At 41.3% G+C, this 27619-nt stretch overlaps 1 protein-coding gene across 1 annotated transcript; it reads right to left on the minus strand.

The window, feature by feature from the left end:
* Positions 1-18794: 18794 nt before the first annotated feature.
* On the minus strand, positions 18795-25426 carry LOC116221157 (tripartite motif-containing protein 16-like). The gene is made up of 6 exons (XM_031571043.2): positions 24641-25426; positions 23679-23774; positions 23227-23460; positions 21444-21603; positions 21038-21097; positions 18795-19309 (listed from the first exon to the last, which is right to left on the minus strand). The coding sequence occupies exons 1-6, from the start codon at positions 25226-25228 to the stop codon at positions 18795-18797; spliced, it is 1653 nt and encodes a 550-aa protein (XP_031426903.1). The 5' UTR covers positions 25229-25426.
* Between the last annotated feature and the right edge of the window lie 2193 nt (positions 25427-27619).

A 27619-nucleotide genomic window follows, 5' to 3' on the forward strand; every position in this document is an offset into this window, starting at 1 on the left:
AGACGAACGCAAAATTGTCTTTCCATTCCCCTTTATAGGCTCTGTTTTGGTTGTCAACTTTCCTCTTCAGACTCTTGACAAAGACATCATTCCCAACAAATTTGTTTTGACTATAATTCCAACCATAAGTAACAGAATGTATGACTGATTTGGTAATGGGTTTCATACAATTTTTGTAATAAAACATCTAAACTCAAAAATCAAATGGGGGAGCCTGGAAAATAATCTTATCAAATAGGGATCCCTCCCTGGTCTAATTTGTGGCAGTTTAGGTGTCCTTGATATACCAGAGTTTGAGAACCGCTGTGCTAAATAATATTTGAACATGCCAATTACAGTGCTGTTTTTTTTTTTACAAGTGTATTCACCTTGAACTAAAAATAAAACTGACATAAACAAAAAGTGAAAGCTGGTTTACACAATGAAACCAATGGCACTAACACAATAGACTGTTAGAGTTTACCTTCGATATTAACAGATGAAGCGCTAACGTTAGCCGCGCTGCTGTTGCTTGGTTGAGATTCATTAACGTTATCGTCACTCCGTAGCGCTCAAAAACGTGACATTCCTGCAAAGTTATTGCATGCAGTATGGACAAATGTTTCGGCGTAATGGTAGTTTTTTCCCCCTTTGACGAGAGAGACGTTTTGCAAGCATTGCAAGTGGCCTTGTGGTCATCTTTTTGCGTGAAATATAACCACACCTCTGCCTAGACGCCATGTTGGCTGCAGTCTAAAACAAAACAAAGCTGCGTGCACGTGACATACCTAAACGGCACTTACATGATACCGGAATAAAAAATAAAAAAAATATAAAAATTAATATTTTTTTAAAGTATCTATAGCGGAATCAAAAAGGACTTTGGCTAACGATTCCAAGGAATCGGTCCACTGGGAACCGGTTCTTAACAGGAACCGGTTCTCGATTCCCATCCCTACCCCCATACAATACAACAGTCTCACTAGGTTGGTCCTAAATGTAATGTTTACAGAACATACAAAATGTAATACAACAAGAATCCTATGGTGTATGCAGTGTTGTGCGTTTCGTTCAGTCTCCATTTACATGGATAAACTGAGGTGTAACAATATCAGTATCCACATTCTGGTGTTCCTTTACTCCCGAGATGCCATGTCCCTATCCTCGCAGGTGAGAGCCAAAACCTTCTTATTTTAAGGTGAAAAATGAACCCACTGCCCTGTCCTGTACAGCGACACCTGCATTCCGCAGGCTGCGAAAGGCGACCATGCACATCTTCTTTTCCATCAGTTTCTGAATGCAGTGTTGTGTAAAATATAAAGAAACATACAAAAATACAATACATACAAACATACAGAAAACCAAACATTAAAACAAACAAAACAAGCAATATAAATATAAACAATACACATCCAACAATATGAGCGAGCAACCAACCAACAACTATGAACAATACAGATCCAGTTATGTATGCAATGTTATGCAAATGGTAATAGTCCTAATATGTATGAATGTTCTGCGTGCTGTTGTAGAATTGTTATGGATGTCCCACAACAAACATCTTCTTATAAGTTCCACTGATGAGGTCTTCCATTTGAATCTGCCGGAAAGCCTCCTCTGACCATGTTGAGCTCCACCAGTTTCCTTGTCCCAAGGGTACACATCCATCCACTGCAGCGTATCCATGACCTTGGCAGCCCCTCACCCAGGTCGAGCTGCTACATCTGAATGGTCCCCGTTCCAACTTCGATCAGCTCCCTGAAATGTGGTCCTGAAGTCCTTAACCCATCACCAGTCTCCCGACTGGACCAGTCCATAAGCTTCCACCTGTGTATATATAATTCCAAAGATTAAAAACAATCTATACACATAATTTTCACATATTTCCTAGACATACTTCCAAAGTGTGTAGTACGATATCCAGAACTTACATTACTTCACTCCATACTTCCCACAAATATCTTAATGTTATACTAAAATAATTTCCAAAATGCTTGATTAAAAACAAAGATTCCACATATAACATATACTTACCTGTAAGTTTGTGCTGAAGCCTGCTTCAGCAACTCCCCTTCGGCACACTCACACACCCTTTCCTTCCATGACATCCACACTTCCAGCTGCATTTCGTCTCCAATCACACCCCTGATTGTATGCAACGGACCACCCTTCAGTTCGTCCATTATCTAACGTTCCTTCAATTCACTCCCATGTCCCAGCGCATGACTGCTCCGTGCAGCGCTCCTGCCTCATGTAGACTTAAAGATTTTCTTTTTTTTATATTTTATCTTTATTGAGGCCAACAGGTTTCAAACATTGTAGGATACTTTTCCTTTTACATCATTTCTCTTATGATTTACAGGTGCCTGATATATAGGAAAAACAAAATAAAAAGTAAAGAAAACCAAATCGAAAATATAACTACAGGGATTTTCCATCTGTGTCACTACCTCATATCAGTATCTGTTTTCTTTCCAGGCCCATTTTTTTTTTTTTTACATTTTTGTATTTTTACAATAAGAACAGTTTAAACATAAGGGGACTTTCACTATGCCTCTCTGAGAGAGAATAAAGAAAGAAAAGAAAAAAGGACAAGCATATACATATACAAATACAGCCAAACAAAAAACTTCAAACAAAATCTGATCTTAAGCCTATATGTTCAACATACCCAGTCCATTTAGACCATATCCTAGAAAATGTGTCAGTCTGGATTTTGAGGGAGTAAGATAACTTTTCCATTTTATATATATCATGAACCACATCTAACCATTTTCCTATTGTAGGAGAGTCTTGTTTTAACCACCTTCTTGAGATTGCTTTTTTGCTCGCCACCAGAAGTATAAGTAACAACTTTTTATCTCTGTAATCCCAAGAGTCGAATGAGATGTTTCCTATGTATAAAGTGTCAAACCTACATGGGATGATTACTTTGAAGGCTGCTTCCAAGTGAGAGTGTATTTCTTGCCAGTATGAAGTTAGTACTGGGCAATCCCAGAAGACATGAAAGTGATTGGCCTCATTTGCTCCACAGGCCCTCCAGCAGGCTGTGCTAGGTATTTGGGTCCGTTGTTGTACTGGTGTTATAAAAAATCAGGACAAATTTTTCCAGCTATATTCTCGCCAAGTATTTGAGCATGTTGTTCCCCATTGTAATCTACATAAGCATTCCCAATCTTCTTCAGATATTGGAAGACCACCTTCCTTTTCCCATTTCTCCTTAATATATAGAGTGTTGTCTGGACTGGCTTGGCGCAACCCATGATATAATCTAGACACAACCTTCTTGCATATTGATGAATTGTTTGCACCTTTGAGCACTTCCAAAATACCTGTCTTTTGCCCTTCTATTGCTCTGGCTATATTTTCCTGAAAGCAGTGTATAACCTGCAACAATTCAAAGCTCTTAAGTGTTCCTTAATTTACAAATGTGTAGTAAGTAGTAAGCCCCCCTTTGATCCAAGTCTTACATCTGGAGTCCAGACTATTAGGAGAGAAATCTGTGTCAAAAGCACACCATCTTAATATTTTTAGAGTATGTTCCAAATCACAGAGTTTTATTGTCTTCTGCCATGTTTTCAAAGTGGTATTAATCCAAGGGTTGTTTTTATCTATCATGTTGTTCATTTGTCTATTGTCTGCCATTACAGCTGCTAAAGGAATCTGATGGGTCATATTGCTCTCTATATCTTTCCATCTCGCAGAATATGATGGGTTGCTCCAGCACACCAGAGGTCTTAATTGGGCTGCATAGTTATAGTCACGGAGACAAGGAAGGCCTAGTCCTCCACAATCTTTGTGTAACTGGAGAGTTCTATACCTAATCCTAGGTTTTTTACTTTGCCACAGGAATCTTGATATCATTTTATCCCATTCCATAAACTGTTTCATAGGTATTTCCACTGGGAGACTTTGGAAGAGGTATAACAATCTCGGCAGCACATTCATTCTTATAGATTCTACTCTGGAATTAAGTCTTAAGAATGGAATTAGGCTCCATCTCTGTATGTCAGATTTAATGTTATTGTTTAGCGTCCCATAATTCAAGGTGGACAGTTTTGAATTATCTTTTGGGAGATTAACACCAAGGTATCGTATATGGTCTGCCTCCCATGTCAGTTGGTACTTCTCTACCAAGGAACTAGGTGGATCATAATTAAAAGTAAGCACTTGTGTCTTTTGAACATTTAGTTTATGTCCTGAGAGAGCACCATATTTTTCTAAAACAGTCATTAGTTTAGGGAATGTCAGAGTAGGCTGTGTTAGGTAGACTAATACATCATCTGCAAATAATGCTAGTTTATGTTCCTCAAAATATATATTTATCCCTTTAATTTCACAATTCTGTCGTATCCATTGACTGAGTGGTTCAATAAATAATGCAAAAAGCAGGGGTGAAGCTGGACACCCCTGTCTTGTTCCACGTTCCAGGGTGAATGCCTTTGAAAGAGCACCATTGACTTTAATCCTGGCAGAAGGACTGTCATATAGGGCTTGGAATGTGTCGATGATCGATTTATGAAAGCCAAACTTTGCTAATACTTTATAAAGAAAAGACCACCTGACAGAGTCGAAGGCCTTTTCTGCATCCAGACTCATAAGCATTGCCTCTGTGCCATTTTGTATGATGTGATTAATAATGTGAAGGGTTCTTCTCAAATTGTCTTTTGTTTGCCTTTGCCCTATAAAACCAGTCTGGTCTGTGTGTATTAAATTAGGTAGAATCTTGTCTATTCTATGTGCCAGTATGGATGTAAATAATTTATAGTCTACATTTAGTACGCTGATAGGGCGAAAATGACCACACTCAAGCTTGTCTTTCCCTTCCTTGGGAATTAGTGAAATTATTGCTTCTTTCCAGGAGGGTGGAATTTTATTTTCCTTTAGGACCCAGTTATATGTTTCCAGTAATCTTGGGACTAACTGCTCTCGCAGGGATTTGTACCATTCGGCATTAAAGCCATCTGGGCCAGCCGATTTATTCGCTTTCAACCTGGCTGCGATGGCTGCGTTTAATTCCTCAGTTGTTATTTAAAAAAAACTAAAGCGGCGGCCTTTTAAAAACTTCTAAAAAAGCGCAACTCCCGACGCCTTTTTGAGTTAAATTTTCTCAACTTTTAAGAAAAGCGCTGGGTGACGTCAATCGCCTTTTTGACAGCTGACCAATCAGGACGAGGAGAGTAGGTACCAGCGTACCTTCCCTAGTAACCTACTACCTTAGTTTAAAAAAAATGGCGGACCAAACTCCATAGTTCATCGTATTTGTACCTAGAAGCTTTTAGTTTTACTTTTTTTTGCTTAGATTTTTAGAAATGTACCGAGAAATAGACACCGTACAATATAAAAACCACATTATTGTAACTGAAAACTACGTGTAAGAGGATTTGCGAGGTGTCTGAGCTACCTAGCTAATGTTAGCATGCTACTAGCCGTTAGCGATTAGCAATTCCTGTGTTTTTGCAAAGCATCTGCCCCAACTTTCTTTTCCCGACATTTACATTTATCTTGTACATAATCCATCCCCATAAACCGGAGATTTCAAGAGTACAGAAACTCTCTTGAGCAGGCAAGAGTGCCAATATGGGCTAACGAGTTGTAGCTAAAGCCCTGGCTAAAGGGCTAAACAGCTCGCTAGCTATTAGCACTCTAGGTTGCTCAGTAGAGTGCTAAGACACAGCAACTATTCACGATTGTATCAACGTGCTGCATTTCACTTAACAGGTCAGTCATTCCCTAAATCTTTAGGAATAGAATACAATTGTATATCTGGGTTGGCGAATTTGAACAGCACAACATATCCCCTAGCGTTTTGAACTTTCTGTGGGTTGTGACCATAGGTGTGACCGCAGGCACGTGCACAGACATTTTGGGGGGCAGGTGCTCAAACCAAAAAAAAGGGCACCCATCGCCAAAATTATTAATGAAATTAAAAATAATAATAAATAAATACATTAAAAACCCAGTAGGATATTCTCAACTTAAATATTTATTTTTGTTAACAAACTAACTCAAATTATCTCCTGAACATAACTCAGTCCTATACACTTTGTATGTCCTTCCTCATCCATGATGGGCTCCTCTGAACCAAGTAGGGTTACTGATTCTCCCTTATTTGTTTTACTAGTTGATGGCCTGATCCAAGATAAAAGAGAGTTGCTACCCTGAGCTGCTTGCTGCAGTTCCCTGTCTGCTTTTGGAGTCTCTCTTTTCTTGGCATTATTATTTTGTAAATTAGATAAATCAATGTTGTGCATAATGATCCAGAGTGACTTACGTTATCTCTGTAAAGCTGACAACACAGTACACACACATTTTTTTTTACTGTTTTCTGACTGAATTGAAGCATAAGCAGCATTACACTAATAATATACCACACTATACCTCACCAGACTGTCATGTAGCTCAACCTTTCATTTCAATAATTACGATTTTAAATTAAACAAAACTAGTGAACTTGTCTAATTTGTAGAACCGTAAAACTGCCCTTAAATTCTCTGCCTGCCTGCCTATTTGCCTGCCTGCCTGTCTGTCTGTCTGCCTGCCTACCTGCCTGTATCTCTCTCCCTCTCTCTCTTCATTAAACATGACAAACAGTAAACAGCTGGAGAAGGCTTTGAAATCACGGATTTCGTGAATTTTGTGTTTGTTAATTTTTTTAGGAAACGTCGGACCAGTTGCGACGTAATGTTTTCAGCGGCGCTAATGTGTGGTTAATTTATCACCAAAAAACGTCGGGGGATTGCACAAACACCGTCATTACCTGTTTGTCTGATGCTGCGGGTCAGAGAAGAAGTAGGCTGCAGCCGTTTGGCCTGGCGCTCAGCACTGCGTGAGCACTAAGTGGAGGAGGAGGAGGGAGGGGCGCGTGGGGCTTGTGAGCGCCGCGGAGCATGTCGGGGCGAAATTCTCACAAGAACTCAAATAAATGCCCTGTCATATATCAAAACACATTTGGGGGGAATTGATGACAGAGAGAGTAATTTTTATTCTTAAATATTGATGAATGAAGAAAAAATGTGGCTCCAGCAGAAGGGGCACTTTTCTCATCCAGGGCAAAAGGGCAGGTGCTTGAGCACCACTAGGGGTCTATCTGTGCACGTGCCTGTGTGACCGTAATGTGTCTGTGTCGGACACAAATATGGCGGCGCTTAAACACAGTGACGTCACATGGTATCCATGAATTCTGAAGCGCTCAAAAGGCGCTGAAGGCAGCGTTTTTTTCTAAAAAAGAAGTCAAGTGTGAACGCGGCCTTAGCCAAGTCTTTCGTTGCCTCTTCCACGGTGTCGTAGATCTTGTCTCCTTCCCGGTATCTCACTTTTAGCCAGGCAGGGAACAACGTTTGAAACTTGATGTCTCGCTCCTTAAGAGCTTTTCTTACTTCAGCATATTCTTTTCGCCTTTGCAGAATGCGCGGCGGGTAATCATTGTCAACATTAATTCGTGTTTCTTCCAACATCAAGCCCTTCTTTTGCCATAATTTGCTAAGTACCATCTCTTTGGTTCGGAAGCTGGCGAATTTGACAATGATAGATCTTGGCTGTGCATTTGACGGTGGCTTAGGTCCTAGTGAGCGATGGGCTCTCTCGATTTGTAGAGTTGTTCTATCAGCAATGTCGAGGTTATCACCCAGCAGTTGTTCTACCAACTCAGTCACTGATGCACTATCCTTTTCGGCCCCTTCTGGAATCCCATATAAGCGGATATTTACTCGTCGTGAGCGGCTCTCCTGCTCGGTTAACTTTGTCTCCACTTCTTCTGCCTTTTCGATTCGGTCTTCGGCCTCTTCCAGTCTATTGTTTGTTTTTGTTATTTCTCCTTTGATTTCCGCCAGTTGAGATTTATTGTCCTGTCGAAAGTCTCTTAATTCTTGGAGGATCAAAGCTAGATTAGCCGTTGGTTCTCTGTCAAGACTAGCCGCGTAAGAATTTCCAGTTTGTCCCTGTTTGCCCTGTTTTTTTATTTCTTTTCCTTCTTTTTTACCCCTAGCTGACATCCTTGCCCCTCTTACTCAATATTTTCAGTTCGTAAACGTAATTCAATGTTTAGGGAGCATGGAAAAATGTTTAATACTCGGGAGCTGTTCCTCTATGTTGCCATCGTGTCTGTGTCTCGGCCGTAAGTCCGACTTAAAGATTTTCAGTAGTTTACCTAGTTACCTTACATGTAATTATAGACCATTTTCATTTTCTCCATTATGATTTTCTATTTCCCTTACTTCAGCTCCTTAAATAAACTACCATTCAGCTACATTATCTCTCCCACAGCTCATGACACTTACCATCTCTTGGCTTCAGTCCTGTCTTCGGACATACCTTAACCCATCATATGAACCCATCCATTACTATAATATCTATATTTACCTTGTCATATCTAAACACTTATACCTTTCAGTATAACACATTCCAGGATGGAACAATGAGATTCAGCGGCCAAATCCCTGGCATTCACTTATATATTTCCCGCTGAGCTCAGGTACCAAGTGATACTTTATTCCTGAGCCATAAAAAAGATAAAGAAGCATATCAGTGGGTATTACCTGTACCCACACCCTATAACATCCCCGAGGTTTGATCTCCACTCCTTTATTCCTTATTATAGATGCTACAAACATAGCATTATGCAACATTTTATCCCAAAACCTCCCATAAATAGGGTGACCAAAACCCATTAATTTAATTTTCCTAATATCATTTTCCTAATACCTCCCCCCTTACGCACTTAAAACTAAAAAGTGCGTGCAAATGAACAAGGCAGATAACATGTATAGAGTTGTCATGTGGCCACAATAACAGCTCCATAGTTTACCAAGCCTGCAGTTTACCCCTCTTTTAAATCAATTTGGTCTTATCCCATGTACATTATATCTTTATCACTAAGTTTGGCTATAAATGAATTGCTGAAACACTGTTTTGCAGGAAACCCTGCCCACGTGGCTTATCAAAGCATAAAGACTCACCCCCCTTAGTCATCTTATAATAACAAAGGATCTTTCCTTGGTGGTTATAACCTGGCTTGAATGCTAAAATCACCCCACTCACACCAGGATACATCACTAGTATATACCAATACTTCAACGGGCATGTCACTCCTTCCTCATGCCAAAGAAAATACAAATGGTACACCATCTTTTGATGCTACCGCTGTTCTCATTCTTACTTTCCATTTACCTTCTTCAAACCGTTTTCCTTCTGTCTATCCATTTTCCTATTCCCTCAATCTATAAATGCATATGTAATTACCCTGTTTTAAATTTTATTTCAAGAAATTATCTAATGTTTTAAACCCTCATTTATTCATTTAAGTCCTTATCCATAGCCCATTCTAACTTTAACTTTTCTCACAATACGACAACCTCCATATGCCCCTTTTACCTCCTGCTCTCCTTATCATTTAACCCTTAAGAGGCCCATGCCTGTTTGACTTTTTTAGGAAGTCTCACATGCCTTGATGTTTTTGTATATTTCCCCGTAACTAAAAGTATTGATGCACAAGTGGCATATATGATTATGTTATAGAAGACATCAGCAATAACAACATTAGAGTAAAAGGAATGTAGTAAAATAAAATTGTATTTAAATCAAATGTAAAATCACCCTTACGAAAACCTTCATTCAGAGCTGCTCAGAATTTGTACAAAAAAACATTGTAAAGATTTCGGACCGAGACTTTTGAACTCTGAACCTTGTAAACATGGGTGTTGGCTATACATATGTGAGTTTAGCATTCAGAAAGTGTGTGTGGTTTCACTACTACATATTTATAATAGCAGAGTGACCTGTGCCTCTCCAAAATGTGTGTCCCTAAACACACATGATGAGGAATGAAATCAGGAACTGCAATGCAAGTACAAGAGCAAACTGTTTTTGGTTTGGCTTGGCTTGGTTTGGCTTGACTTATATATATTTGTGTTCAATATTCCTGCCTGTTCCTGCACCACAGGCACTGCACTGCGTATGTTTGTTCTTGATAATACCAGAATAGATACAATAGATAATAGATAAAGGAACAAATAGTAGTTCAACTTTGGCCTTCTGGTGCGAGTGACGTTTTTGAACACACGTAATGAGTATAGCAGTAGAGAGAGGACATTTTGTGGAAAACAAATCATTTTATTATGGCGTAAAATGCAATGCTTTCCCCTAACATAGCTACCGAAATGCCATCAAGCTTAGTTTTGCTCATTGCTAAATCCACACTAGCTCTCCAGACTAGCTGCTACTGGCTGAGGCCCTTTGGCACAGATCCACTTTAGTAGTTGTGTGCAGGTGAGGTCATTCCAGCTCTTCAGGGGGTTCACTGTGGGATAGGTGGCCACACAGTCCTCATAGCCATAGTCATCATTGGGTTCTCCGTCCATCCAGTACCTGAACCCAACGCCAAACACACTCACACACACACACACACACACACACACACACACACACACACACACACACACACACACACACACACACACACACACACACCATAGTCATCATTGGGCTCTCCGTCCATCCAGTACCTGAACCCAACACCAAACACACACACACACACACACACACACACACACACACACACACACACACACACACACACACACACCATAGTCATCATTGGGCTCTCCGTCCATCCAGTAGCTGAACCCAACGCCAAACACACACACACACACACACACACACACACACACACACACACACACCATAGTCATCATTGGGCTCTCCGTCCATCCAGTAAAATGTAGTAAAATAAAATTGTATTTAAATCAAATGTAAAATCACCCTTACGAAAACCTTCATTCAGAGCTGCTCAGAATTTGTACAAAAAAACATTGTAAAGATTTCGGACCGAGACTTTTGAACTCTGAACCTTGTAAACATGGGTGTTGGCTATACATATGTGAGTTTAGCATTCAGAAAGTGTGTGTGGTTTCACTACTACATATTTATAATAGCAGAGTGACCTGTGCCTCTCCAAAATGTGTGTCCCTACAAATGCATATTGATGAGTTACCTGGGACACCTCAGTCAAAAGACAATGGCCATTACATAATGGCCCTGGAATGTCTTTGTGGCCCACTACCCCCACAGGTTTTCTCGCCACACCATGGCCCAATAGAGATCACTGAATCAACATTACTTATCATATGAATAGCTGTCATTTGCTAATGGGTGGGTCCTTAGGAGCAGAAACCTCACGCACAGACAGAAATGTGCAAGAGATCAGCTCTATTCTCCTTACAAAGTGCTTATTTATATTTTATTTTCGAACTGTATATATTTTAAAAGTAAAGGGTTCGAGGTTGCTGTGGGGGTTCTTTTTATGTCTCTAGGACAAAAACTCACGGAGCTTTAACAACATGACATTTTTTTTCTCACTGGTGGGAAAAGCGGCTCTGTAGCGTTAACCCTTTTGTCATAACAATCACTCCCACAACTTTCTTCTAAACCCCCGATGTCCTCTCATACTCTTATCTTCTCTGGGTAAACAATCTTTTAACACCAGGGCCTTTTATGTATGAACCAGAGAAAGATGCAGGGGTCCTTTCTTCAACAACAGCTGTCCCAACAGATACATTGCTTAACCCTCTTTTAAATCACTCTCTCTCCTGCGGCTTGCCTGCTCACAAAGAACTTTCAACACAGATCATTATCAAACAGTAATCAACCAAGTACCTATTCTATATTCTTGTTTAGAATAACATTCTTACACTCTAGCTGCAACTATCCAACTCTCAGCATTCAGCCCATACTTAATCAACTTTTCAACCCAATATGTATCACACATGTATTTCACCAGCAAACCCAATTTCATATTCTTAAACTGTAAATAATCCCACGTGTGAAACTCACAGATTACCACCAGCCAGGAGCAATCGCCAAAATGTATTATATGCTATCCAATATATATATATAGACACGCATTGAAAAATCCGTAGTGTAAGGATGAAAATAGATGTGTGGAGTTGAACATAATATCTTTTGAGCGTACTGAGTTTGGCTAAATGTGCAGGGAAAGTTCTGTGTTTACACACGTGGTTGAGGCTCTAGGCGGTGATTGGGTGGTTGGAACAGGCTGTTGAATGTGTTGAATACGTTTTTTAGACTTGTACGTTTTTTACATTACAGGGTAAGACACGTGGTAACAAGATATAACTAAAGTGGGGTAAAAGTTAAGGTTAAAATTGATACCATAGGGAATATATAGACGTGAGAATTCGGGGGATTTAATTGATTGTTAGTGAACAGAAAGACGGGTTGGAATTACTCTGACCCTTTGTTGTCGAGAACGAGGGTGAGATAAGGGGGAGAGACACAGGTTTTTGTCTGCTCTTTGCTCGACGTGTGAAATTGATAGTTAAAAGGTGATTGGCATTTGAAAGATGGCTTCAGTGACTGTGGGACAGAAGGCTGAGTTGATGGGGGATGCGATCTTGAAGGAGAGTAGTGAAGAAAGACAAGAATTGATAGTGGGGGAAGGTGTATTGAATGCTTTGTTTGGAAGAGACAGTGCTATGGAGGCAAAGTACCTTTTGCCTGGCCAGGTGTTTCAAAGTCTTAAGACTGTTAATTCAGCAGTGGGGGAAGTTCCTTTTTTGTCAGGGATGGTGGAGGAAGGTGTGAATTATGACCAATTGACCGTAGGATATCAAGAGGTGTTTCAACTGGGATTTCGAATGGGTTACGAGACACAAAAGAAAGAGAGAATGATGGTTGAGAGTAAGTTTATGAAGTTAAAACATTCTTCCGCCTCACCCGGAAAGCTACCTCGATTGCGAGTGACACCAGCCACCCCGCACACAGTCTGTTCAGCCTCCTACCCTCTGGAAGAAGGTATAGGAGCCTCCGTTGCCGCACCACCAGACTCAGAAATAGCTTTATTCACCAAGCTGTCAGGAAGCTAAATTCTCTCCCCTCACTCCCCCCAGCCATATCAGTCAGTCTGATAGGAGGCTGAAATCCTCCCCCCCCCCCTACAATAACTCAGGACTCTGCAACAAAACTGTCCCTTGCACTTTTATCACTTTACCACTTACTGTTATACTTGCACTGCCAATGTGTTACATACATCTCACAGGATGTCTTTTTGCTGCCTTTTTTTGCACTACCTGTCACTTTAAAGTAAACTTATGCTGCTGTACAGGTATCTGTATGTGTATAACTATATGTATATCTATATGTCTTGTCTTATCTGTTGTTGTGCGTGTGCACTTATATGTTTCACCGTGGGAGAGTGGGAAACGTTTTTTTCGATTCCTTTGTATGTCTTAACATGCAAAGTAATTGACAATAAAGCTACTTTGACTTTGACTTGACTTTGATGCAAAAGGAGATGGGAGAGCAGAGAGATACTAGTCCACAGGCGGGTAACCCCGGTGGCTTTGTTTCCCTGCATGAAGGGCCATGGTTAAATTCAGGTTTAATTCAGTCTAATGGGAGAAAGATACCACACCAGGTTATGGCTTTGCAAGGACCCATTGCATATCAAATTAAACAGATATATTGGATAGGTTTATTTGGATTGGAATGGGAGGATAGGATCTGGAGTGAGTGGGGACCTTTTATTCATGAGTGGCATAGTAGTCTCAGAAATCCTCGTGTTCCAATACATTGTACTATCATGGTGGGAGAAGCTCCATGTGATGCACGAAAGGTGGAGAGTAGCATTGAATGGGAGGAAACAGATCAAAGTTAGGGCTGTGGGTATAATTGTAGGACCAGAAGGAGTAGGAGTGGAGGCTAAGTTGGATCCTCAATTGTACACTAAAGCATATGATATGCCGAATGCCACACCGCACATTACACTTAAAGTGGGCATGGGGTTTAAGGACAGAGACGTTGGTCATATGATGGTGAGAGCCAAAGCTAGTGTATGGGTGTCAGCAGAAGGGTTAGGCAAAGAGGGGGTTAGGATGTCAGAAGATAACACCTTAATGCAAATTAGGCACTCAGCTAAGGGCGCTTATATGCTACTCCGTACTACACGTTTACGGACACATGGGAACGCCTACACGTAGATGGAACGCCCTGTACACGTAGGTGGAACGCCCTGTCCGTACTCTCCGGGGCCCTCGGAGAGCCCTCCCGTGCACCGCTGAAATTCCTATCGGTCCGTCCTGACGTGCTGTACAGCTACGGATACCCCTTGGCCGTAATTGGTCCGCTACGACATCATTTCGGAACGACATCATTTCCGGAATCTCACATTTCTGGACCTTGTGTTTCCTGTTTCATTCCCTATATATCACAATACCGCCATATTTGCACATTTACATAGATTTGCAGCTTTCCAACTTTATTCTGTTCTGTTAAATAAACAATGGTGGACATACTCAGCATCACTGACAGGCATATCTCTTCTGTCTGATTATGGCAATGGCACATGAATATATCTTGCAGACCTGCAGTACGTCACATCCCCAAAGGTGGCTCCAAAACACCAACACTAATAAAACACGCTTATTTATGGCGAAACTCACACTCTATTTACATTTAATCTATTTACATTTATAACTCCGTTACACCGTATCTATCCTTCCCACTAATGCTAACGTCTCTATCCTTCCCACATGGGTTACCATGGCGGCGCGTACACACGCAGCGGCTCGGGGCTCTCCAGACTTATAGGTTTTGTTAGTAATTGTTTAGTTGTAGTTTTAGTTTAGTTTTAGTTGAATTGTATAGTAGGTTGCCACGTAGCATCTCGGGGGTCTCCAGACCATAGGATTTTGTCAGTAATTCGTTGTGTGCAAATTCAATGACAATGAAGGCTTTCAATTTTAATGTTCTAATTTCATGGTCTAATTTGTTACAACATTAGTATTACTCAGGCCATGAAGAGGGTCATGCACAGATGGTAAAAGGGGTGACAAATCTATAATCTGAATGTTATGAAGGACATGGGTAAAGTTCACTTCAAACAGCGTTTGTTTAACACAATGATGAGGAATGAAATCAGGAACTGCAATGCAAGTACAAGAGCAAACTGTTTTTGGTTTGGCTTGGCTTGGTTTGGCTTGACTTATATATATTTGTGTTCAATATTCCTGCCTGTTCCTGCACCACAGGCACTGCACTGCGTATGTTTGTTCTTGATAATACCAGAATAGATACAATAGATAATAGATAAAGGAACAAATAGTAGTTCAACTTTGGCCTTCTGGTGCGAGTGACGTTTTTGAACACACGTAATGAGTATAGCAGTAGAGAGAGGACATTTTGTGGAAAACAAATCATTTTATTATGGCGTAAAATGCAATGCTTTCCCCTAACATAGCTACCGAAATGCCATCAAGCTTAGTTTTGCTCATTGCTAAATCCACACTAGCTCTCCAGACTAGCTGCTACTGGCTGAGGCCCTTTGGCACAGATCCACTTTAGTAGTTGTGTGCAGGTGAGGTCATTCCAGCTCTTCAGGGGGTTCACTGTGGGATAGGTGGCCACACAGTCCTCATAGCCATAGTCATCATTGGGTTCTCCGTCCATCCAGTACCTGAACCCAACGCCAAACACACTCACACACACACACACACACACACACACACACACACACACACACACACACACACACACACACACACACACACACCATAGTCATCATTGGGCTCTCCGTCCATCCAGTACCTGAACCCAACACCAAACACACACACACACACACACACACACACACACACACACACACACACACACACACACACACACACACCATAGTCATCATTGGGCTCTCCGTCCATCCAGTAGCTGAACCCAACGCCAAACACACACACACACACACACACACACACACACACACACACACACACCATAGTCATCATTGGGCTCTCCGTCCATCCAGTAGGTGAACCCAACGCCAAACACACAAACCAAAAAGTCTTCTCCAGAATTTTTACTTATTTACTCATCCATTCAAAAACAGCTTGGGGCCTTTTTAGAGCCTTAGAGCGTGAGTCTCTCTATATGTTATATGTTATAGTGTTATAGTGTTAAATGTTATTTTTTGGTATATGTTACTATGTTACTTTGTTATCTGTATCTACTATCTACTGTCTACTGCGTAGATGTTGCTGGCCAAGTCCTAAGAATTTCGCTGCGCTGAAGCAATTTGGTGTATGCGACAATAAACTCTTTGACTTTGATTATCCCTCCTCCTGGCAGTGGCATGCTTATCTTGTTACAGGGTGCCAGTGGCATGTCCTTCCTGATGCCACATGCTGATTAAAAAGCGAACCCCCTCTCTAAGGCAGATTGGCACAGGTAGTGCTGGTAGTTCATCCAATCATCAGTCATCTGGGATCAATAAAGTGATTGGACTGGCTTTTTCCAGCACTGCAGCTGACACAGATAACAGATTGTTTTTTTCTTCGTCAAAGCATTTAATTTATTCATTGCTATCGGGATGATGAAGGAATTTCAATACATTTAACAAAAATACTTCTGAAATAAATCACACACACACACACACACACACACACACACACACACACACACACACACACACACACTCATCCACTCAAGGTAGAATCCCACTATCATGAATTTACATCATGTAGGGATAGGGTGTAGTACGTAGGTGAGCCTTTGCTTTAATTCAATTAAATTAAATTAAATTCAATTGCATGTATACAGCAATACAATCAAGAAAAAGAGTACATTAGGGCCCATTGAATGCCAGTCTATAACTCTTTATTCACCATTTTGCAACATTTAAAAACATACTGGTCTCATTACAATGGTATTAATAAAGAAACAGAGGAACACATTTTAAAACATACTGGTCTCATTACAATGGTATTAATAAAGAAACAGAGGAATACATTTCATTGGGCGTCAATTGTTGGATGAATAGTCTCATTAAGATTTACTGACATGGTACACAATATTGTGGTTGTCATATAAAACCAGGTATCAGAACATGTATGCAATAACAAAGGGACTGAACACTTGGAAGAGTGAGGTTATGCAACACAGAGCTCATCAAAACCTTTCACACACAATGGCTTATTTCTGCTGTGGTGATACTGCATGTGTTACAGCAGAGGTCTAGAGGTACAGATGTTGTAATAGCTGGGGTCCAGAGATGGGGGAATGGCTTCAGTCTGTTGTTGTCCCCAATATTAAAGATTCTCAGGCCCAGCTGCTAGATCCTTAAGTGTGAGTGGTGTGTTAAATTATGTGATGTGTGAGATGTAGGTGCTAACAGCATCTACAGTGCCCTCCACAATTATTGGCACCCCTAGTGAATATGAGCAAAACAGGCTATAAAAAATATGTCTTTGCTGTTTATCCTCTTGGTCTTTCACTCAAAATATTCACAAAAATCTTACCTTTTCATTGAAGCAAAATTATTGAAAGAAAAAAAAACTGTTGACATTAAATAAATATTTTTCCCCAAAACATGTGTGCCACAATTATTGGCACCCCTAGAAAAATCTTATAATTAAAATCTAACTGAAGTATATTTCCAGTCATGTTTTACATTTTTAAGTTCACCTGTTTTATAAGGAACTCTTAAGAGGTCAACCATGACTTCCTGTTCCACTGGCGAACAAATATGAGGTGACACAGGCCAAATTCCATTAGTCATTCATCACTATGGGAAAGACCCAAGAACACAGTGACAATGTGCGACGGAAAGTTGTGGAGCTGCACAAATCAAGAAATGGACACAAGTAAATCTCTAAAGAGTTGAAAATACCCATTTCCACTATCATGGAAATAATGAAGTAGTTTAAAGCGACAGGAGATGTTAAGAATCAGCCTGGAAGAGGACCTATCTGTAAATTGACCCCACGCACCGTGAGGAGGATGGTTCGACTGGCAAAAGAATCTCCAAGGATCACAGCTGGAGAATTGCAGAGGTAAATTGAGTCTTGGGTTCAGAAACTCTCCAGAACTACCATCAGACGCCACCTCCATCACCACAAATTGTTTTGGAGGGTTGCCAGAAAAAAGCCTCTGCTGTCAATCAACAACAAACTAAAGAGCCTACAGTTTGCCAAATGTAAGTCAGACTTTCAATGGGACCGAGTTATATGGTCAGATGAGACCAAAATAAAGCTTTTTGGCAACAAACATCAAAGGTGGGTTTGGCGTAGACAGAAAGATAGCCATACAGAAGAGACCCCCATACCCAATGTGAAGTATGGTGGCGGATCTTTGATGTTGTGGGGCTGTTTTGCTTCCAAAGGCCCTCGACATCTTGTTAGGAGACATGGTATCATGAACTCCATCAAATACCAGCAGATATTAAATGAAAAACCTAACAGCCCCCTCTAGGAAGCTTAAAATGGGCCGTGGTTGGACCTTCCAGCAGGACAATGATCCGAAGCACACCTCAAAATCAACACAAAAATTGTTCACCGACCACGGAATAAAGGTTTTGCCATGGCCATCACAGTCCCCCGACCTAAACCCCATAGAAAATCTGTCGGAAGAGCTGAAGCCGAGTATACAAGCGTTGACCTAAGAATCTGAAGGATCTGGAGAGATACTGTATGTAGGAATGGTCTCAGATCCCGTGCCATGTGTTCACCAACCTCATCACACATTATAGGAGAAGACTCAGAGCTATTATCTTGGCAAAGGGAGGCTGCACAAAACATTAAATTAAGGGGTGCCAATAATTGTGGCACACATGTTTTGGGGAAAAATATTTATTTAATGTCAACAGTTTTTTTTTTCTTTCAATAGTTTTACTTCAATGAAAAGGCAAGATTTTTGTGAATATTTTGAGTGAAAGACCAAGAGGATAAACAGCAAAGACATATTTTTTTATAGCCTGTTTTGCTCATATTCACTAGGGGTGCCAATAATTGTGGAGGGCACTGTAGATATGTCAGTCACAGCAGCTTCACTGATGATCCAGAACTCAAACACCTTAACCCAGGGTAGAGTGTGTGAGTGAATGTGGTCTGGACTCTGTGCAGGAGGGTCATTGTGTCAGAGATGCTGTAGAAGGCCAGAGTTCCTGCCCTGTGATCCACATACACTCCTATTCTGGAGCTGGCCACTAGAGGGAGTTTAGTCTCTTTATTATTGTGAATGAAATAGGAGCCCACGCTGTAGAGGCCCAGACACCAGGACTGCTCATTATATCCAAACACACACTCACTACCTCCTCTCCTGCTGATGCTTTTATATGAGACTGATATATAAACATCCCCACTCCACTCAACCTCCCAGTAGCAGCGTCCAGACACACCCTCTCTACACAGCACCTGAGGCTGACTATCAAATCTCTCTGGATGATCCGGATATGACTGGACCTCATCTCTCTTCTCCACCCTCCTGTCCCCCTCAGACAGATGGAGGTTTCTCTGTGCTGTGTTTGGATCCAGTGTGAAGTGACAGGAGTCTGATGGAGGAGAAGACAGGACACACTTAGGTATTTATATGGGTTAGGTATATACATGCATGCATGTGTGCGCGTGTGTGTGTGTGTGTGTGTGTGTGTGTGTGTGTGTGGTTGTTGTTGTTATTGTAATTTTATATGATTCTTTGCGTGTGGGGAATGCAATATATTTCTGGGATTTCTTCTGTGAGGGAATGTTTCACGTATAAGTGAGATTTGTTTTTGCGTGTGATTCTGTACAAGTTTGTGTACATGTGTGAATGTCTGATCCAAAAGTGAGTATGGTTATGTCTGAGTGTGTGAGTGTGTGAGTGTGAGTGTGAGTGTGAGTGTGTGTTTGTCTGAAGGGAGTCCTTGGTATGAATGATTGATGTTAAGTGTGTGTAAGTATTTGGGTTTGTTTCATTTGATTCCTTTTGTGTGAGATGAGTCCTTCGTATATAGGAGTGTGAAAGTGTCTTTGTATGTGAAAGTCCGTAGGTGTGATTGGTTGTATGGGTGTGTGTCAGAGACAGAGAGTGGGAGAGAGAGAGAAATACAGAGAAATATAAAGGTCTCTTTCTTCCTCTCCTAGTCTAGACTATCTTTGCTGTGGGATGCTGCTGTAGTCTCTCCACCTGATCTACTTGTAGAATCCCTCAGTCTACACCTACTCACCCCAACCACACTGTCATGCATTTGTGTTATCGTGTGAGATTCTCTACATGTTTGCATGGATGTTTGTCTACATTTGTGTGTGTGTGTGTGTATTGTGTAATTGTGTCTGTGTTGGTGTTACCCGTTGATCTGATAGGTTTACAGATCCCACATACATAGGACAAGTGCATATTTTATATCAGCTGGATATCAATGCCAGTTTATTGTCCTAGTTTTTGGCAGTTCATGACTTCATGTTCCAAATGTGCCTGAGAGATGCACGCAGAAGAGTGTGTCTGGCCTGGTCTTTGGCCAAGACCTAAAATGCCTTGCAGGGATTGTGCAGGAGTCAACTATACTGACAGGAGTCATGTAGAATCCGTGCCTGCACCCCCCATTCCATACCAAGGGGAGACAGGTGGTGTGAGGGGGGACAGGTGGTGTAAGGGGAGACAGGTGGTGTAAGGGGAGACAGGTGGTGTAAGGGGAGACAGGTGGTGTGAGGGGAGACAGGTGGTGTGAGGGGAGACAGGTGGTGTGAGGGGAAGACAGGTGGTGTGAGGGGAGACAGGTGGTGTAAGGGAAGGTGGTGGGTTGAGAGCGAGCGCCCAAGCAAGTGCTGCAGCTGATGAGGAGAACTGAGTTTAAATGAAGTGTGTGTGTGTGTGTGTGCGTGTGTGTGTGTGTGCAGATGAGGAGAACTGAGTTTAAATTAAGTGTGTGTGTGTGCTGATGAGGAGAACTGAGTTTAGATGAAGTGTGTCTGTCTGTGTGTGTGTGTGTGTGTGTGTGTGTGTGTGTGTGTGTGTGTGTGTGTTGATGAAGAGAACTGAGTTTAAATTAAGTGTGGGTGATTGATATGAGGGGGGTGGGGCAAATTCGTTACATCTCCTCCCGAACTTCTGTTTAGAACGCCATTTTAGGAAAATGGAGAAAGACACTGGAAAAGACACTGTTTCCTCTACCCATGAACTATAACAGCCATAAAGAAATGTTGAACTGCTTAAACATGTAGGACCATGAGATTGCTACTGAAACTTGATTTGTGATTTGGAATAAAGTAAACTGTATAAAATGTGTTCGTGTCAAACTCACATTGTAGGAAATCCTCTCTGGTTGTAGGTTCAGGAGGCAAAATAGCCTGGACTTCAGTCACTATTGAGAGAGAAAGAATCATATTAAAAACAACACTCACTGGTGTAAATGTCAACATTACATCAACCTTCTGTTTCTATGATGGCAGTAAATGTGTGTTCTCTTGTTGAGAGACATTATGAGTCTCCAGCTTCTTCAATCTTAAAGACCCTCTTAAGACAAGTAAACATGGAGACACCTGCAGAGTATCTCAGCTTCACCGACATACAAAGGATAAGTTACAAATATGTGATATTGATAAATACAGGTTCCTGAAGTTCAGCATCACATTAAGCTTATTAGTACAATCCTGAAGGAAAGTATAGTTAGTCATTACGTGTAAACATATGTGAGTAATGTGATTAACCTGATGCAGATATCTTCATGACTTCCTCCTTGCAGAAATTCTCCAGCTGCATCTTTAGTGAGGAGACAGATTTCTTCACAGCCTCAAAAGAGAGGCCTTGGTTCACATAGATGCAGGATAAGTCTTTAGACTCAGGTGCCTCACTGACTGACTGGAAAGTCTAAATAAAGAAACACAGAGATAGAGAGAAAGAGAGAGAGGAGGAAGAGATGACAGAGATAGAGAGAGAGAGAGAGACAGTGAGAGAGAAAAAAAAGCATCCACGTATAAGTAAGTTGTAAGTTTAAATACAGTTGATCACAAACCTTTTTTGTTAATTATAACTAAAAGCTTCAACTATTACAGTGCACACGAGACTTTTAAGTTAGATAATATCTTCTGATGTTTGAGATGTGAACTCAGTGTACCATTATTAGTATCTGGGTGCAGCCTAAGCCTAACCTGGATATCATCCTTTGATGTGTGTATGCAGCATCTGGATGTGGCTTCCAAATGATTGTGTTAACAAGGACAGTCTTGGCAGCTAAGATGCGTTGTCTAGGGGGTTAGTCTGATGTTAGCTGTGTCCCTCCTCACAACGTAAACTAAAGCAAAGCCTCACCTGCGTACTACACACTATCCCTACATCATTTAAATTCATGATAGTGGGATCTTACCTTGTGTGGATTAGTGTGTGTGTTTGAGAGTGTAGGTGTGTGTAGGTGTGTTTGTGTGTGTGTGTGGGTGTGTTTGGGCTGAAACACACCAAATGCGTTTCTAAAAACGTGACGCTAGCAAAAGCATTGTTTCCTATGGTACGGCGCGGCTTTTATCTGCCGCGCGTTGCGTCTTTCTAGCGTTATTTTGGTGCGCTTAAAAGTTGAAATATTCTCAACTTTTCAGCGCAAGGCGCGGTTGCACACCACTCATCAATGTCACACTCGGCCCAGGCAGGTTGCACACGCAGCTCCGCTTCATAGGCGCCGGGCAAACCAACCAGTTTTGCCCGCCGCACTTTGCCAAGGCGATTTTGAAGCGTATACGTTTTTAGAAACGCGTTTGGTGTGTTTCAGCCCTCTGTGTGTGTGTGTGTGTGTGTTTGTGTGTGTGTGTGTGTGTGTGTGTGATTGAGAGTGTAAGTGTATGTGTGTGTGTGTGTGCGTGTGTGTGTGTGAGCAATGCCTGCCAGGCAGCTCTCTCAAGCTGGCTAACTGCTAGCGGGGTAAGCCCATGTGGTGATTCCTTAAGTTGAAGTTTTTTGGTTGATGTTATGAATCCCAAATGAATCCAACACAAATGGTTGTCCAAATGCCACTGGTTTGCCTTGACCTACATGTGGCCTGACCAAAGAGGCCGAGTGGCAGGCACCTGTGCACCTCAAGTGCCTCCAAACAAACTGTGAGCCATGATGTCAGGGCAGATGTGCTTTTATCAATGAACCACAGGTAGTGACATCACTCAAGACCCGCCTGTCAGTAAGTGTTCTTCCTACCATGTGACCTAAGCTGTCCTAACAATTGCCATAATGATTTTGAGTAGTTTTCTGAAGAATGAAATTGTCTTCATCATGTTAAAATGTTTTGGATGATGAATACTAAAAAGTCTTTACAGACATTGAAACTGCATGGGTTAAGGCATCTGTTCAAAGTGCTATAGACTTTAGGATCAATCTGAATGTGTAGAGATCCTCGAAGGAAATTCAACAATATCTAAATTGAATTCAAATTTCCACCTAGGAATATATTCAACATAAATCAATGCCCTCAAACATTCTGTGCACTAATAATCCATCATCAACAGTTACCTTGAGGAAATGGATGTGATCCTCTGTGTGTGAAAGCTGCTCCAGCTCAGCATCTCTCCTCTTCAGCTCAGCAATCTCCTGCTCCAGTCGCTTCAGGAGTCCTTCAGCCCGACTCACCTCAGCCTTCTCCTGAGCTCTGATCAGCTCTTTCACCTCAGAGCGCCTTCTCTCAATGGAGCGGATCATCTCAGTAAAGATCCTCTCACTGTCATCCACTGCTGTCTGTGCAGAGCTCTGTTAGGAGACACACAAAGAGGAGGGGTCCATCTAAAGCAGCCCACTCACTCAGCTCCTCCACACAGCCTGGTACCCACAGTGTGGCTCAGAGGAGCTGGAAAGTGGCTCAGCATTACAGACTCCTGTGTGGCTGACTAGAGGAGAGCCCTGATTGAGCCTGAAATGGCTCCTCCAGCAGCCAGCTGTTGTCCTCCTCTCCTCTGGTCAGTACTCACCTTGAGAGTCTCCAACGCCTTCCTCAGCTCCTGCAGCTCCTTCTCTCTCTCCTGGATTCTCTGCTGGATTTTACTCTGGGTCTCCCCCAAGTGTGTCTATATTAAAGGAATACATCACATCCAAAATTATCAGTTATTTTGGCATCATAATATTATTATTGTCTGATAGCATTCATGAAAGAACAAGCTGTTTAAGCTACTGATGCTGACTGAGGGGTGATCTGTAGTGTTGCTGAATAGCCTATTGGTGGGACGCTGTTTCATTACAAGGCTTGAGAAAAACACAAACTAAGTTTTGTCATTGTGGAGAAAATCAGTGAACCATACATGCAGTACATTTTCATTTAATCATATTCATAGTTTCTCTTGTGGAGTTGATAGAAATGTCCAACACACCCTCACTGCAACTATACCCTCACTGAGTGACCTGTGACCTCTAGGCAGTTGATAACCATGTAATGTCATTCAGTCATAGTGTCAACCACCCAGGACCCTACAAAATGCCATTTCAGCACCCTAATCACTGGGCTCATCTGAGAGGACTGTGCAGCAATATTGTAGGCAGAAACCATGATGTGCCCATATTAATATAAATTACTGTTAAATAAGAAAAGTATTACAAAATGTACACAAACACATGAAATGGTAATTTAGTTTTTTTTTAATGTATATTTATTATTTAGATACAGTTCATATGTAACAGGAGATTCTCTGTCTGATTTCTGTTAATTAGACTATGTGTTTTCATTGTTGTATGAGAATGCTGACAGTCTGAAGTTAACCATCTGGTTTTACAACTTCATTAGACAGGCGTGTTTTTTATGCCATTGTTATTCTCTCTCCGCCTCACTAAATAATAACCTAAAGAGGATGAGTCTGTAGCCTGTCTTCCAGTTGGAAACCCAATAGCCATGTCCTACCACACAAGTCCAATCTATCACCAAGAGAACTCCTGTCCTTACCTGTTTCTCTCTCCTCCCTGCAGAGGCTGACACAGTGTCATGGCCTTTGTGTTCATCCACCAGACAGAGCAAACAAACACAACTTAGATCCGTACGACAAAATATCTCCAGAGGCTTCTCATGTTGTTTGCAGATCCTCTCCTGTAGCTGGCCTGTGGCATCAACCACCTTGTGTTTTCGCCCAGGGATAATGTCATTGTGAACTTTGTAGTGAGTTTCACAGTATGACACCAGACATTCCAGACAGGACTTCACCGCTTTGAGTTTTGTCCCAGTGCATACGTCACACTCCACATCTCCAGGTCCGGCATTACATGGAAAAGGAGCAGCAGCTTGGATTCTGGTCTTCTTGATCTGTTCCACCAGCTCAGCAAAAATATTATTTTTGCTTAAAACGGGTCTTGGGGTGAACGTCTGTCTGCACTGGGGGCAGCTGTAGACTCCCTTCTGATCTTCCTGATCCCAGCAGCTCGTAATGCAGCCCATACAGTAACTGTGTCCACAATTAGTAGTCACTGGATCCCTAAGAAGATCCAAACAAATCGAACATGTAAAAAGTTCGTGGTTATTTGGAGCCGCTTCTGCCATTCTCCGTTTGTGCTGTGTAACGCTTCACAGGTTTTCGCGTAGTTTCGTTTCGCCTGAAATCGCTGTGCAACTTCGAAACGACTTCCTGGTTGGGTGGGCGTGTTCGTGTTCGTGCAAACAGCCTCCTGTCATTGATATCGATAAGGCCATTGAGTCAGTTAAGAACAAAGTTCTTTGCAAACACTGACATAAACCGCCAGAACTGAATAAACCGCCAGAAAGCAGCAGTCTCTTTACAAAAATTGAATATCCGCAACAGAAATTCAAAGGAAATTGAGTACATTTTGTATCAAAGTGTCACAGGGTGACCATATTCAGTGGGGGAGGAACGACATGTACTCAATGACCACTTCTTCATACATTCAGAAGAGCCATGTGCTCTGGTGTGCGTCTGTAAAGCCCACTGTGTGAATAGTTTTAAAGTGAAGTGTACATGGTATTGAGACGAGCATAACAACATAGGAGAACAACTGAAATACAAGTGACAGAAAGGAGGGAGAGGAAAGATTCCCATGCTTTAAATATGACTGCAACTGCATATGACTCTGTCCGGATATTAGGAGTTTCAGATATTACAGAGGGCATCTGTCTCCTACAGTTTAAAACTTTATGAAATCTGGGTCCAGCAGACCCCAACATAACATATGTTACAAAATGAATTAGTGTGTGTGTGTGTTTGTGTGTGTTTGTGTGTGTGGGGGGGGGGGTATACAATATGAAATCAATAAGACTTAGTTAAACATGTTCTTTTTAAAACAAATGATCCAAAGCCATTGAGTTTCAGGTTGAATTTTTTTTTCTTCTTGTAGTTAACATTGACAATGGGTCCCACTGACCCAAACACCACAGGAGGATTAAGTGGCATTATGAGTCTCCAGCTGCTAGATACCCAAGGATCCGGATGTACTGGGCGGCAAAGACGAGGGTGCCAGTTATATCCAATTCCATGAGTCGAGACAGATTCTTCAAGATTAGGCCGTCCATCAAAGTCCCCAATGATCTTTATGTCTCTGATGAGGAGAAGAGGAACGATGCCTTCTGGAAGGTGATACCTCTCTTAAATTGCTGTGTCAGATGGTCAGCAAAAGAAAAGTGCCATATAACTGTACCTAGACCGGCTGTTGTGGCTGAGTTCAACAGAAACATAGGAAGGGTTGATTTGTGCGACCGCATGATCAGTTTCTAATGACGTGAAATGTTCCATTAAGTTGATTTCACATGTGTATTGTTCACGTCTCACATCTGTCTGGCTTCCCCTTGCTTCCGCCACTGGTGATAAATATATTTTAGGGAGCTCACCACAGCTCAGAAATATCAGTGATGGAAGCTTGTGGTAGTCGAGTATGTTGTGCTACCATCATTTTTAACCTTGTTGTCCACTTGACGGGATGACAGCAATAAACTTCCGATCTACACATCCAGCCGCCTGACTCTTGTTTATAAGTGTGAGACTTAAAGTGATATTTCGGAGACAACACATTTTTAGATATGGTATGTTCTTTGTTAGTGTCAAATGTCCCTCAAAATTAAGTGATGTCAGCCCCTCTACATCAGGACTACCCGATCTCTCCATTGTTCAAGGGCAAATAAAAGACACAGAACAGTGCGCCTATACTATTTCAATGAGTTAATAAATACACATCATGTCATTAAGTTTGTCATTCTGATCTGTCTGTAAGGATGTGCTCAAAATGATATCAGAACCAGAACCTCTTCATTCACGGCACACACGGCTTACTCATGCAGACTGGGACTAGTTGCCACAACGGAAATGGTGTATCAGCTCTCTACAAGAATTAAACAGTTAAACATTTCTGATTCATGTTTTGACAAACATTATTTTTTTGTTAAATCACAATACGTTTTTATTTTGTGTGTAGTTATGTAGTGTTGCATTCCAGTTGCTATGCCTTGAATGTTTTAAACTTTACTTTTCATGAATGAATTTGGATATATTTACACTTTCCAATGGTGTTATGTTTTACTATTAAATTAAAGTATCAAACTTAAACATGATACTTAAGAGTGTGCCTTGTTGTACATTTACAATCCATTACAGTCTATCTAATCCATCTGTTGCACTATAGCCTATTCCTATACCGAATGTGACCCTGTGGCCTATATCCTGTTTTTGATAACTTCACTACTTTTATTTTAATAGCCTTGATAAATGTGATCAATTTACTACCTTAACATTTACGAAATACCTGGCACTAGGGTGGAATTATCTTAAATTGTAAATACAAAAAACAACCACAAAATAATAATCTGTTAGGAACTGTACACACTAAGGAACACTTCCTCAAATAGTAGTAAATATATATATATCTTTTTTTTACAAATATTTAGTTGCGCCACCTGACATTTTTTCGGTGGTTGTTACATCCACAT

This window comes from Clupea harengus, chromosome 7 (assembly GCF_900700415.2).
Source record: "Clupea harengus chromosome 7, Ch_v2.0.2, whole genome shotgun sequence".
NCBI classification, from domain to species: Eukaryota; Metazoa; Chordata; class Actinopteri; order Clupeiformes; family Clupeidae; genus Clupea; species Clupea harengus.

Excerpts from the sequence above, each read along its gene's own strand:
- LOC116221157 (XM_031571043.2), bottom strand. The coding sequence starts at position 25,228 with ATGGCAGAAGCGGCTCCAAATAACCACGAACTTTTTACATGTTCGATT. Across the intron at positions 21,604-23,226 it reads ATCACATCCATTTCCTCAAG|ACTTTCCAGTCAGTCAGTGA; the intron begins GTAACTGTTGAT and ends TTCTTTATTTAG. Across the intron at positions 19,310-21,037 it reads CAGAGAGGATTTCCTACAAT|ACTCCTGTCACTTCACACTG; the intron begins GTGAGTTTGACA and ends CTCCTCCATCAG.